Source organism: Microtus pennsylvanicus, chromosome 2 (assembly GCF_037038515.1).
Source record: "Microtus pennsylvanicus isolate mMicPen1 chromosome 2, mMicPen1.hap1, whole genome shotgun sequence".
NCBI lineage: Eukaryota > Metazoa > Chordata > Mammalia > Rodentia > Cricetidae > Microtus > Microtus pennsylvanicus.
In genome coordinates, this window is record NC_134580.1 from 52,384,070 (window position 1) to 52,397,460 (window position 13,391).

The 13,391-nt window shown below is 42.7% G+C and overlaps 1 protein-coding gene across 1 annotated transcript; it reads right to left on the bottom strand.

The window, feature by feature from the left end:
- Positions 1-22: 22 nt before the first annotated feature.
- Positions 23-5,360, bottom strand: Utp23 (UTP23 small subunit processome component). Its single transcript, XM_075961030.1, has 3 exons — positions 5,098-5,360; positions 1,810-1,984; positions 23-757 (listed from the first exon to the last, which is right to left on the bottom strand). The coding sequence occupies exons 1-3, from the start codon at positions 5,283-5,285 to the stop codon at positions 377-379; spliced, it is 744 nt and encodes a 247-aa protein (XP_075817145.1). The 5' UTR covers positions 5,286-5,360; the 3' UTR covers positions 23-376.
- Positions 5,361-13,391: the final 8,031 nt, after the last annotated feature.

The window sequence follows — 13,391 nt, forward strand, 5'->3', positions numbered from 1 at the left end:
TTTTATAATAAAACACCTCTCAGGTGGTGGCGCACGCCTTTAATCCCAGCACTCGGGAGGCAGAGGCAGGCGGATCTCTGTGAGTTCGAGGCCAGCCTGGTCTAAAACAACTAGTTCTAGGACAGGAACCAAAAAAGCTACGGAGAAACCCTGTCTCAAAAAATCCAAACAAAAAAACAAAACAAAACAAAACACTACCTCTCAAAGCAACTGAAGATGAATGGTAATAAAGAAACCCAACCACTCTTTAATTTAGGCAAAAGTGTATGCACCAGTATTAACTTAGAAAAATAAGTTTAGTCTTTGCTGTAAACTCTTTCACAGTTTTCAAGGAAATGAGTCTCCTCATGGCCTTCCAGAGCATCCACACCACGTGTCATCCTTCCACGCCCTGCTGCTCAGGAAGTACTTTTGGGGTAGATCTGTTCCGGATTCTCTTCCGTTTCTTTTTCTTTTCTGAAGCAGGCGACTTTGTGTCCTGTGCTTTCTTCTTTTTCTTCAAGCAGCTGAGAGGATTGGGGCCGCCTACCTTCTTTTTCCTCTTCCTCCTAGGTTCCCGGCTCTTCACTAAGCCTTGCTCCTCCTTCAGCTGCTTAATACTTTGTTTCTCGTGCACTGAGACCAGCTGGCCTGACTCAACCGCTTTCACAAAGGCCACTGTTCTGGGAGAAGGCCTGTCTAAGACCATAGTGTTCTGAATAATGAACATGAGAGGAATCCCAGGAGTTTTCTTTACTTTCACAGATAAATCCTGATCCTGTTAAAAAAGAAAATGGATTTAGTTTCTCAATCAAGTTTAGGTAGTTAAAATTAAGTTTACAGGAATTTCAAGAAGGTTGTATAGAAAAGGGAGAGACTGGCTTTGTTTCCTCACCTCAGTACGCTTTACTAACACGGCATGTCTTATAATAGAGGACAAAAAACAAAAACGGTGCTGAGGACAGGTGGGCAACAACAGTCTGGGCTAGACTGCTCAATACTGGGGCCATGAACTATCAACTAATGCAAAAGAAAATGCATTAGGAAGATTCTCTTGTTTCTGTGCTGAAATATTCACTGGAAACATCAATGCGGGAGGAGGCTGAAGTGGAGAAGTGAGCTGACTCAAGACTTGCTCCAAGTATGGTTGAGCAAATCTGCATGGGAGTGTTTTGATTTCAGCCATGACACCTCCCCTTTGACCTCCCAGCCTTTAAATGCCTTCAACATTCCATGTGTTGCTGGTCTCTTTCTTTTAAGGTTCATTTGTCTTTATGTGTATAGATATTTAGCTACATGAACATCTGTACACCTCATGTATGGCCTTGGAGGCCAAAAGAGGGCGTTGGGAATTGAACCCCAGTCCTCTAAAAGAGCAGCCAGTGCTCTTACCTCCTGAGCCACCCCTCCAGCCCCACAGGATATGCACCATGACTTCTGGAGAAATTATATGAACTGAGGAACATGAAAAGAGTCATGAATACAGAATGCAGAGGCTCTGCCCTCCTCCCCACTGAAGACCTCTGCAGCAGTCAGCACTACTGCAACTATTCCTCATCCTCTCGAGGGAAACTTCTGGAAGTTTACTTAAGGTTTTCTCCTCATATGTTCCAGTAACTGCTTTTACTGGCTCCATTGAAAAGTCTGCATCTTTGGAAGTGCAAACATGAAACATGGATTATAGCTAAGTGATAGAATCCTTGTCTAACACATCACAATAAGTAAATGAATAAAACTCCAACATTGCATTATCCCTTCCACTGATTTCTTTCTGATCACGTGAAGTATACACAGCAACAGTCAGAACCGCAGTTTTCAAAGTAACATCACCTGTGTTGCCACGAAATAATGATGAGGGTTTCCCTCCTCCACCATGGACAGGAGGCATTCCGAGCCACTCACTGCACTCTTGACATGACGACAATTTCGAACCTGGCATTTCTGTGCGATCAGTTTTGCTCCATATAATTCCTTTCCCAGAGTCTCTAACTCCTTTAACACACATCTGGTGGGAAACAAAGTCGAGAGAAGCTCACGATCACAAGTGATGCATTCCTTTTGTGTATACAAAGCACGCAGAAACAATACGCAAGTGTTTACGATGCAAAACTATACCATCAAAATGTGAATTTATAGTACTGTTGCCATTTTCTTCTTAAATGAAGGGTTGAAAATTACATACTCCAAGCGGAAGGGATATCAATGCCAGAATATACTGAGTCATTATGTGTACAGGAAGCAAGGAGAACGCTCTTCACGGGTTATTGCTTAACTTCAAATGACTCCAGAAGCTAGTGATAAACTGGGATTAATTTCTAATTTATCCTCAAGTCTACATCTCTTTGAGAGGTACCAGATACAGTGACCTTCCAGATGTCTGAAGAGGCCTCCAGGTTGCTGGTACAACTTCAAAATATCCTAACACAGAATCCAAAGCAACTTGTGTATCTTATTTGAATCCTGATTTTAAAAAGGTTCTTAAAAATTGTAGGAACCGGAGGGGTTAAGGACACAAGGAGAACGCAGCCCATAGAATGAACTAAGTATGGCTCACAGGGGTTCAGAAACTACAGCAGCGATCACAGAGCCTGCATGGGTCTGTGCTGGGTCCTCTGCATTTGTTAGAGTCGCTACCTTAGTGTTTTTGTGGGACTTCTAACAGTGGGAATGGAGGTATCTCTGATTCTTTTGCCTGCTCATGGAATCCTTTTCCTTCTGCTGGGTTGCCCCGTCAGGCCCTGATATGAGGGTTTGTGCTTAGGCCAAATGTATCTTGTTATGCCACGTTTGGTTCATACCCCTTGGAGGTCTGCTCTTATCTGAAGGGAAACAGGAGGAATGGCACTAGGAAAGAGGGGAGGTAAGGGGGAACTGGGAGGAATAGAGGGAGAGGAAACTCCAGTTGGGATGTACTGTATGGGAGAAGAATGAATAAAAAAATAAAAAATAAAATGGGCAGTGGTGGCGCACGCCTTTAATCCCAGCACTTGGGAGGCAGAGGCAGGTGGATCTCTGTGAGTTCGAGGCCAGCCTGGTCCACAAGAGGTAGTTCCAGGACAGGCTCCAAAGCTACAGAGAAACCCTGTTTCAAAAAACATAAATAAATAGCTGATAAACAACAAAGAATGAAGGGGAGATGCTCTAACCTGAGTAAGAAGGTAGGGAAGGGATGGGGTCAACAAGAATGAGCATCCCAGTACCTGCAAACACTGGGTATCAAGGTTTTCCGCCATCATTCTACTTCTGTGTTGTTCGAAAAATTCCCAAAGTAGCTGGCTGGTGGTGGCGCACACCTTTAATCCCAACACTTGGGAAGCAAAGGCAGGTGGACCTCTGAGTTTGAGACCAGCCTGGTCTACAAGAATGAGTGAGTTCCAGGATAGCCAGGACTACACAGAGAAAACATGTCTTGAACAACAAAAACAAAACAAAAAAAAATGTGTGTATATGTGTGGGTGGCTGCAGAGGCCACAAGAGCAAGTTGGATCCCCTGGAGCTGGTGTTACAGTTATGAGACTCCTGACACGGATACTGGAAACCCAACTCAGGTCCTCTGCAAGAATAAGAAGGAGACTTTACCTTCACTAAGCCATCTTTCCGGCCTGGGGTTAAAGTTTTAAGGTTATTTGTGACCCAAAAGGAGCATTACTTGAGAATTCTTTCTTTTTTCCCCCCAAGACATGGTTTCTCTGTGTAACAGCCCTAGCTATTCCAGAACTAGCCCTATAGACCATGCTGGCTTTGAACTCACAGAGATCCACCTGTCTCTGCCTCCCGAGTGCTGGGATTAAAGGCGTGCATGAGAAATTCTTAATATGGAAGACTAGTCACTGCAAGACAGAACATTCCCACAGCACACAGCACAGCTAGGTTTGTGTTCACATATAAAGAACATTCAAACCAACTATTCATGAGCTGTAACAGTATGACTCATTTTAATTTACTTGCTTAAGCAACTATTCTACAATGCAAAAACCACTAAAACTCTTAAGAGTTGTTCATAGTCTAGCTTTAGTTCACCATACTTTCATATCCCACAATATTAGATACAACCTTTTCTTCTGAGGTCAACCGACTGCATTTGTTCAAAAGTTCTCTCAATCGATAGCACTACCATATCTATAATGTCAAAACAGACTTTCCCCACCTTTAGGTCTGAACAAAACTAGAGCCTCAAAATATGAAACCTTTTAAGATTACACCCCCACCCTCCCGCTCCCACAGTGTTCTGCCCTAAGGGTGCTCACTTCCATGAAGTGAGGAGGCACAGATGTGGGATGAAGACAGCCATCGAGAGTTGACTTTATACACTTTACAGCCCACGAAGGCTGGACCTCTGTCCTGGCCACTAAGTGTTCTCAGGGTCGGGAGCAGTGCTTGACATTTGGTTGGTACTTATAAATGACCTCGGGCATTAAAGTTTCCATCTCCAGTCTTGACTTCTTTTCCTAGGAACCGAAGATAATACCTTACTGGCAGTTGGAAGGCTTGAAAACCTTTGCGTTAAACTTAAAGGTAACAACCACTATAGAAAAGGGGTAGCCTTTGTATGCTGAAAAATGTCCCATGTACACTATACCTCATCTGACCTCGCAGAGACAGGAGGATCTCTGTGAGTTCGAGGCCAGCCTGGTCTACCAAGGGAGTTTCAGGACAGGCTCCAAAGCTACAGAGAAACCCTGTCTCGAAAAACCAAAAAAAAAAAAAAAAAAAAGATGTTATTCCCTTGGGGCTGGAGAGATGGCTCAGTGGTTAAGAGCATTGGCTGCTCTTCCAGAAGATCTGGGTTCAATTCCCAACACCCACATGGCAGCTCAAATGGTCTGTAACTCCAGTTCCAAGGGATCCAACACCTCATACAGGCAAACCAATGTACATAAAATAAAAACAAATAAGTCGATTTTTGAAAAAAAGGAAGAAATCATTCCCTCTACTTCACGATTAACGCCATTTCCTGCCTGAAATCACACAGGAATCAAAGCCAGGCCTGCCTGCTACAAAACACGCGTTCTGATTTCGCAGGGCTAACAGGGACTATTGGCAGGACACAGTACCAGCCGCCTGAACTATCACTCAGTTACCGAGGGCCACACCCGCGACCCCGCCCCGCAGGCCCACCTCGTGGTGCACAGCTGGGTCTCTCCCATAAGGTAGCGGGGCAGCTGGTCCCGCAGCTGGATGCGCCCCCGCAGCGCCGCCTGGCAGAACGTGCCGTCTAGAAGGATCTGGTAGGGCTCACGGACCCCGAAATTGTTACGGAAGAAGCCAAGATACTTCTTGGCGTGTTTCTGCCTGGTGATCTTCATCCCTGCTTAAGTCTCCCGTCCCGGACCCGGCGGCGCTAGCCTCGCTTCCGCACTCCTAGACGCCCGTATCCCCGGAAGCGAAGCTTCTTCGGCCCGGAAGTACACGGCCCAACTCTCTGGTTTGCGTCGCTCTCAGAGGAGCGCCTACTCCCACCTCCAAGCGCAAGCCTTAGGGGGCGGAGCTTCGCAAATTCGCGCGCGCTGGCACGTTCGCATCCCTGAGCGGGAATAAAAAATGTTGCTTTCAACAGATCAGCCCCCTTGTTTCAGTGGGTGGGTGCACCCCTCGTGGTCCTGACTTCCTTTCTCACCTTCTCCTTCCTTCCGTTCCTCATTGGGAGCTCACCAAGGCCAGCTGGACTGTGACTGAAAAAGCATGGGATAAAACCGGACTCTGAACGTGGCGCACAATGAGGGCTGATGAGAAGCCAAGGACATTGGCAGGGGGTTTTGACCCTACTTCATGTTCTGGCTTTGTGGAAGCCTAGCCAGTTTGGTTGTTCACCTTCCTAGACATGGACGGAGGGGGGCGAACCTTGGACTTTCCACAGGGCAGGGAACCCTGACTGCTCTATGGACTGGAGAAGGAGGAGGAGAGGAGTTTGGGGGAGGGGGAGAAGGGTGGGAGGAGGGGGAGGGAAATGGGAGGCTGGGAGGAAGCGGATACTTTTTTTTCCTTTTCTCCATAAAAAAAAAGAAAGAAAGAAACATAAAAAAAATGTTGCTTTGTGCAGCTTGTTGCCTGGCACTTAGGAAGTCTCTAAAACACTAGTAATATGAAAATAACCAGCGATGACGCCATTGCTCCAGGCACTCTGTAATTTGCCATTTACTGTGGTGTATCATCCCATTGAATGTTTTTAATTTTCAAGTGAGGGAGAGGAGCCAGTGTTGGACAGCCTTACCTTGGCAAGTTTGGCTGAGTGCTAGTCTATTTATTATTTATTTATTTATTTATTTTCGAGACAAGATTTCTCTGTAGCTTTTTTGGTGCCTATCCTGGAACTAGCGCTTGTAGACCAGGCTGCCCTCGAACTCACAGAGATTCGCCTGCCTCTGCCTCCAGAGTGCTGGGATTAAAGGCGTGCGCCACCACAGCCGGGGAGTAGTCTTTAAGGAAGCAAAGCGCCTTTGCTAAGGGAACATGGTTCTTCAGCGTCTGGAACCCAGCACTGACTGCCTGTTGTCCACAGGTATTTTACCACACCCCTAAAAATCAACCCCATCAAAGAGCCACGTGTCATGGTAAGAAGGTCTGTATACCCAAGTCGAGGTCACAGTCTCTACCCCATAAGCCTGTTCTGGAGAACACAATTAAAACAGCCAAATTAACAGTAAAAAGATTTAATTAATGTGGCCCAATGGAGAACAAGGCTGAAGAGGTCGACTGAGCAGCCATTTCTGCAGTCAATCTCTGAGGTCCTGAAATGAAATGGAGTGTACATAGGTAGTCATGAATACGAGCATCTAAGGCGGTGATTCTCAGCCTTCCTAATGCTGCGACCCTTCAGTACAGCTCCTCATGTTGTGGACCCCAACCCTAAAAATCTTTTCATTGCTACTTCATAACTGTAACTTTGCAACTTTTATGAATCGTAATGTAAATATCTGATATGCAGGATAGCTGATATGTGACCCCTGTGACAGGGTCATTCGACCCCCAAAGGAGTCGCAACCAATTGCGAACCACCAAAATTCTCACCAACCTAGGTTAATGAATGTTACCGCTCACCACTGACCCCTCATTTTCTAGGCTTCAGTCCTATCCTGCAAGGTGTTCAAACAAGGTGTTAGGACTATGAAATCTATTTTCCAGAAGACAAATTAAGTTTTCCCCTGGGTCCTAGGCTCTGAGACTTTTCCTTCTCAGCACAAGAATCCCCATGGAGATTCCCATTTCTTGGGGTCAGTTGTTTCAATTGAAGGAAACAAAGGAATATCTTTATTTCTGTCAGACCAGTTACAGAGCCACTATTTGTGTCTCCTCATCCTAAAGCCCCTCCTAAATGACTCAGTGTTTTAGAAGAATTCCTGAGTTTCATTTTTTTAAACAAAGTCTGTTGAGTTGGAAGCCCAGTCCTATCACTAATCTGGATCATTTGAGCTTTGTGACTCCAGGACAGCTGTGCCCAGCTTCCTCTTCAAACCAATTGGAAGGTTGATTCAATTTTATAGATGTTTTTCTGTCCATAGTTTCTGAGAGAAGAAACATACATACGGGGTTAAAAATAGGAAGACACACATCTGATTTAAATAATTTACAGGTTACTTAGTCCATTTGGTTAGATGAAGACAATGAACCAGAAGTTTTCTATTTGATTAACCACATGGGGTATCCATTGCCAGGTAAAATAATCAAAGAATGGAGAGTACGGATTTTGCATTTTTGTCTCTGCCTGGAATCTGTCCCAGATCTAGTTTTGGTCAAAAATTGAAAGAATCCTTTTTTAAGTGACTTATAATGTGATTGAAATGTATTGCCTATATTTGGCATTTTATTTCAACTTATAGATTTATGGAATTAGAACTAAGTTATTCTAAAAAATTAGCCCTGATCTGAATCCCAACACTTTCCTGAGATGACGGGTGCTTTCATTTAACTGAAAGTTCAATTAGGAATTTGAAATCATGAGAAATTGTAGGAAGGTTGGATCTGTGGTCCTTAAGCATAATTTCTCACTATTTTCTACTTTGATTTTTCCTCTGTTCCTGTGTGCATGCTCCCTGCCTGAACATACTCTCATTACAAAGAAATATTGTCCCGGCCTTGTAAAACAATGAAAGCTTTATATTTAAAAAAAAAAAAAAGGCTCACGTCTTTCACTCTAGATCTGACTTCTAGACATCTTTTAGCTCTAGAAAGATGCGGGACACCACAAAGGACTTGAGTCATATTCTAGGGTTTTTCTTCTTGTTTTTTTTTAAGTTATTTATTTATTTATTTGTTTGTTTGTTTGTTATGTATACAGTATTCTGTCTGTGTGTATGTCTGCAGGCCAGAAGAGGGCACCAGACCTCATTACAGATGGTTGTGAGCCACCATGTGGTTGCCGTGAATTGAACTCAGGACCTTTGGAAGAGCTGGCAATGCTCTTAACCTCTGAGCCATCTCTCCAGCTCCTTTTCTTCTTGTTTTTTAATTTACTGAACTACAGCACAGTCTTTTTCAAGTTCTGTGTTTGCCTGCCAATTTGCCCTCTTCCTCTCCTTACAAAAGAACAAAAGCGCCTTATAACAGTGATGAGCAAGTTCGAAATTTTTTTCTCTTAATGTCTTCTAAAAACATGATCCTCAGATAAGCAGACAACACCTTAGTGTGCTTGCTTAAGATAGCCATTTTTGATTCAGATCTAGTTTTGTTGGAGAAAGATTCTACTTTAGTTGTGAGTTCTTAAACTCTTCCAGGGGAAACCTAACATGTGGATAGTAGTGGACTTTATATAGACTATGTCTTTTCCATTAGATACAGGCCTGTGATAAACTTTAATTCATAAATCAGTCATGTAGGGAACTGTCAACAATAATAAAACAGAGCAGTTAATACTGTGATAAAACTTATGTGAAGTTCTCTGTGTCTCTTGCCTGAGATCTGACTTTTAGTTTCCATTCCCACCCACTGAAGAACTAACAGGCTGGTAGTATATAGTATTCAGACAGAGAGGCACATTTATTATGATGGAAATTTCTCCAAGTCATCACCATGCTTAGCAGTGTTCCTGACTGGCCTTTTGCAATAAAACATTACTGTTTATCCAATATGATATTTCCACTAGACGATCTACCTAAAACATTTTTGCCCAAATGCCAAATGACCTAGTATTAATGGCAAGTCAATATTTGGTTACAGCCAAGGCAGAAGCTAAATATTACCATTATTCAATAAACTATTGGGATATGTTTAAAATTTTCAAAGAAATGAATTAATTCTTTTGAAAAAATATTGCGATATCATTTTAAAAGCTACAGCAGTCTTTGAAAATATGATTTTATAGTGGTGAGAACAATAATACCTTAACATTGCTACCCTTTAGTTTTGTCTTGGGTTGCTGCACTGTGTACATCCTATGCCAGACATTTACATTCAGCTGAGGTGGATGGAAATTTATTTTTCTTGACTTTTAAAATACTCTTTATATTCATTATTGTGTCTGGATCCAATATAATTTATAAAGTGATGTTGTTGTACATGATCTTGGAGGGTTTTTATTCCTCATGAAAGTTTGATGAAGCCAAGATGACATGAGAATGATTTATTCTTGGAAGGTGTGACTAATACCCAAAAAGGACTATTTCATGAAAGATTCATGGTCTAAATGGAATTAAATAGGCAAACATTAAGTTCACTTCATAAAGGTTATTTTGTTCCACTCATGAATGTTAGTGTAATTTTATTTAATTTTATGGGCATCAAGGGATGCATGTAACATATCTATTGTGATGTTATCTTTCTTGCATTCACATTTAAATATTTATAAACAATTGTTAACATGGCATTAACTCAAAAAAGAATATTACTTTCCTCCTAAATTATGCAGCAAACATTCTCTCTAAATAAATGATTTAGCTGAATAAATTGCATTTTAGAACAAGTTAGGTAGGTGAACTGCTACATAGTGAGGTCCCATTAATGTCTTCACTGGATAGAGAGAGTCATACAGATATATTTTGTTCTATATAACAGAATTCATGTGAGCTCCCTGATCTGTCTGAAGGTGTTATTAAGATTCAATATAAACGTGACACATTTAAAAATATTTTTAAATTTCGAATTACAAAATCGACCATGTCAATCCTATAGCAAGTAGAACAGTAAATATAAGACGTTAACTCTTGCTGTATGGCAGAACCTCATTCCTGGGGAGCCACGGCATAAATGTCTACTCATCCCAGATAGGGAACCTAGAAAGAACGGATGCCAGAAGTCCAGCTTGGCGAACCGATGCGTTTTGTGAGAGTCACTCACAGGAATATGAGTGAGAGGTTACTTACGGGGACAGAAATGACTCAGAGACGGCTGCATCACTGACGTCCACCCCAGCATGGGTGATGGCTCACAAAAGCTGGGGACCTGGAGCACAGCTCAACGGGTTGGAAAGTGTTTTTTCCCCGGTGCCTCAATCTCTTGTTTGAGACTCTTCTTTGTAGCTGTACTCTGCTTGCTCTGGCAGGAAGGAACCTAGAGAAGCTGGTCAGTTTTAGGGAGTTCTAGAAGCTACTGCTACTACTATTTGTTTGTTTACCTCCTTACTTAAGGAACTACCTACCCTGCAGTATAGAATTTTTTTACTTTTCCAAGACAGGGTTTCTCTGTAGCTTTGGAGCCTGTCCTGGAACTAGCTCTGTAGAACTCACAGAGAACCGCCTGCCTCTGCCTCCCGAGTGCTGGGATTAAAGGCGTGCGCCACCATTGCCCTGCTAGTATAGAAAGTTTTCATCCTAACTTTGAAACCTAGACTTCCTAGAATTAATTATCAGATGATGCTTGTCTGATGACTGCAAAATTAGACTAGAAAGCTTATTTGAACAAAAGTATGCAAGATTCCTGCCCACTTGACTAGAGTGAACGAGATTCAGATTTCCACTATGGTTTGGATAGTGCTTGCCTTTGGAACTCCAGAACCTTTAATTTTACTCAATAAAGGAGGGGGGGAAGAAACTTGTAGAGAACAGCGAAGGGCTCAGAACTAGCAGCCATTTTTACTTTTTCCTGTCAGAAACGAAGCAGACTCAATAAGAAAAATGTTTCGTTTTGGTGAAAACACCTTGCCATTTGAAGTTTAATTACATCATAACTGAAATGGGTCAAAGAGTTCATGCTGTAAGGGGGCTATCGTTTTGACCCATCAAAACACTTTGAAGATTAATGAACCCGTGTGAAATTACTCTAGGTAAGCAAATATTAGTGCTATTTCTTAAAGGAGCTTAAAGATTGAAAACGCTCTCCGATTACGGCTTTAAAGGGCCTTTCTAACACCACTGTTTGTTTTTGTAGCGCGCGGTGTTAAAGGCAACCGTTCACTTACAGTTCCCTGTGTATTTTTGTAGCGCGCGATGGTAAAGGCAACCTTTCACTTAAGAGTTCCGTGTGTGTTTTTAAGCCGCAGGAGGACTTTGGGGTAGAGACCGAACTCCTGGAGGCAAGAAAATAAATGCGCTTTATTAATCCAGTAGAATATTATTACAGAGTCTGGTAATTATAATTGAATTACACCAATACGAGGTATTAATTACATGATATTATACAAAATAAGCTCACTCTTAGAATCTTTGACATTTTCCCAGTGCGAGCTCAATTTGTTTTAATACTAGTCGGTAAGTCGTAAATCAACACACGGGGATAGAAAGGTCAAATGTCACTTTAAAAATTATTATTTTAGCAAACCTATAGAAAATGGCCCCACGCTGGGTCTCATGGAAGATCTGAATATTGTTTTCTTTCTAATGGTTCTGCTTTACCCTCCCTGTCGCTCCTTCTGTGGCACTGAAAAAAATCACGGTCACTCTTCCAAGCATACGCTCCTATGCTACACCCAGGACAAAAAAGTAGGTACGTGGGTTCAACTGACACCAATCCAAGCGAAGAGAAGACTTTTCCTGTGACGGGTGTTGTGGTTTGAATATGGGCTAAAGCGTTTAAATACTTAGTCTGCAGGCAGTGGTGTGGCTTTGGAAGGTTCTGGAATCTCTAGATGATGGTCCTGAAGGAAATGGGTAGTGGACTTGGAGGATTTTTAGTCCGGCTTCGCCGTTTGTCAACTTTTATGCCACCGACGTGTAAGAAGTCTTTTTGGGGGGACATTTGTGTTCTCTCTCTATATATACATTTTTGACTTTTCGAGACAGGGTTTCTCTGCGGCTTTGGAGCCTGTCCTGGAACTAGCTCTTGTAGACCAGGCTGGTCTCGAACTCACAGAGATCCGCCTGCCTCTGCCTCCCGAGTGCTGGGATTAAAGGCGTGAGCCACCACCGCCCGGCTGTGTTCTGTATTTCTAAAGATACTTCAAGGAGTTGGGATTGTGTGTGTGTGTGTGTGTGTGTGTGTGTGTGTGTGTGTGTGTGTGCGCGCATGCGCGTGAGCCACACGTGCGCGCAAGTTTCCTTCCTTCCTTTTTTTTCTTTCCCTCCCTTCTTCCTTCTTTCCTTTTTTTTTTTTAAATTTTATTTTAAGACAGTCTCTCTGTGTAGCCCCAGCTGACCACGTAACTCACCACGTAGATTAGGCCGGCCTTGAACTCACTGAGAGTTGCCTGCCTCTACCTCTTGAGTACTGGGATTAAGGCATGCACTATCATATCCAGCTCCTTGCTTCCTCTTGAGCAGACTATTTGAGGTATTTTGGGAAAGTGACTGATTTCTGGCCAACATGGCATCTTTTGACTTTGTTCCTCCATTTTTCATGTTTTAGACTTAGCTCATGGATTGTATTGGCCCTGCCTTAATCTCTTGGGAAGGAGGGGGTAGAAGTTACTATCCTCTCCTCCCATTTCCAAAAAGGGAGGATTTCTGATACTACTTATGAGTAGTGTTGGAAGGCCAACTTGCTACATCCTCCTGTACTCTGTTACTTGAGACTCCCCAAAGGAGCAGCTCAGCTAATGTTTTAGTAGATGCCTGAGCATTGCATACAAAACAGGTCTTTTTCTAGGGAACAGATGATTGTAAACTACTGCTTGTTTCTCTTCACCTCAAAGAATAAAATATTTAAAAAGCCAGAAGAAAGATGTTTGTGTCTCCCCCGCCCCCAATATATAATCTGCACAGACAAGAAAATAACATAAAACCCCAATATAATATCTTGTTCACCGTTTCTTTGTTTCAAAACATTGCTTCTCCACCTTAGGTTGTAATTGGTAGTATAGACCACACTCCACCTCAGGACTGACACTCTGTCTTTTGGAGGTGTAAGAAATAGGAGTGTCTGATCACAAGGTGCAGGTTCCATCACACCAAGGCAAGAGCACAAGCTGAATAGGTACTACAAAGGTTGGCCTGGAGCCCCAACAGAAACATTCCATGTCGTTTTCTTTCTGCCTTGTATTTTTTAATTCCCTTTTGCCTTTTTTTTTTGTTTTTGTTTTTGAGACAGAGTTTCCCTGTAGCTTTGGA

Bases quoted from the DNA above. Each gene is read 5' to 3' on its own strand.
- Utp23 (XM_075961030.1), bottom strand. From the start codon at position 5,285: ATGAAGATCACCAGGCAGAAACACGCCAAGAAGTATCTTGGCTTCTTC. The intron at 1,985-5,097 runs GTGGGCCTGCGG...GTTTCCCACCAG, and splicing joins ACCCAGCTGTGCACCACGAG to ATGTGTGTTAAAGGAGTTAG. The intron at 758-1,809 runs GTGATGTTACTT...CTTTTTTAACAG, and splicing joins ATTATTTCGTGGCAACACAG to GATCAGGATTTATCTGTGAA.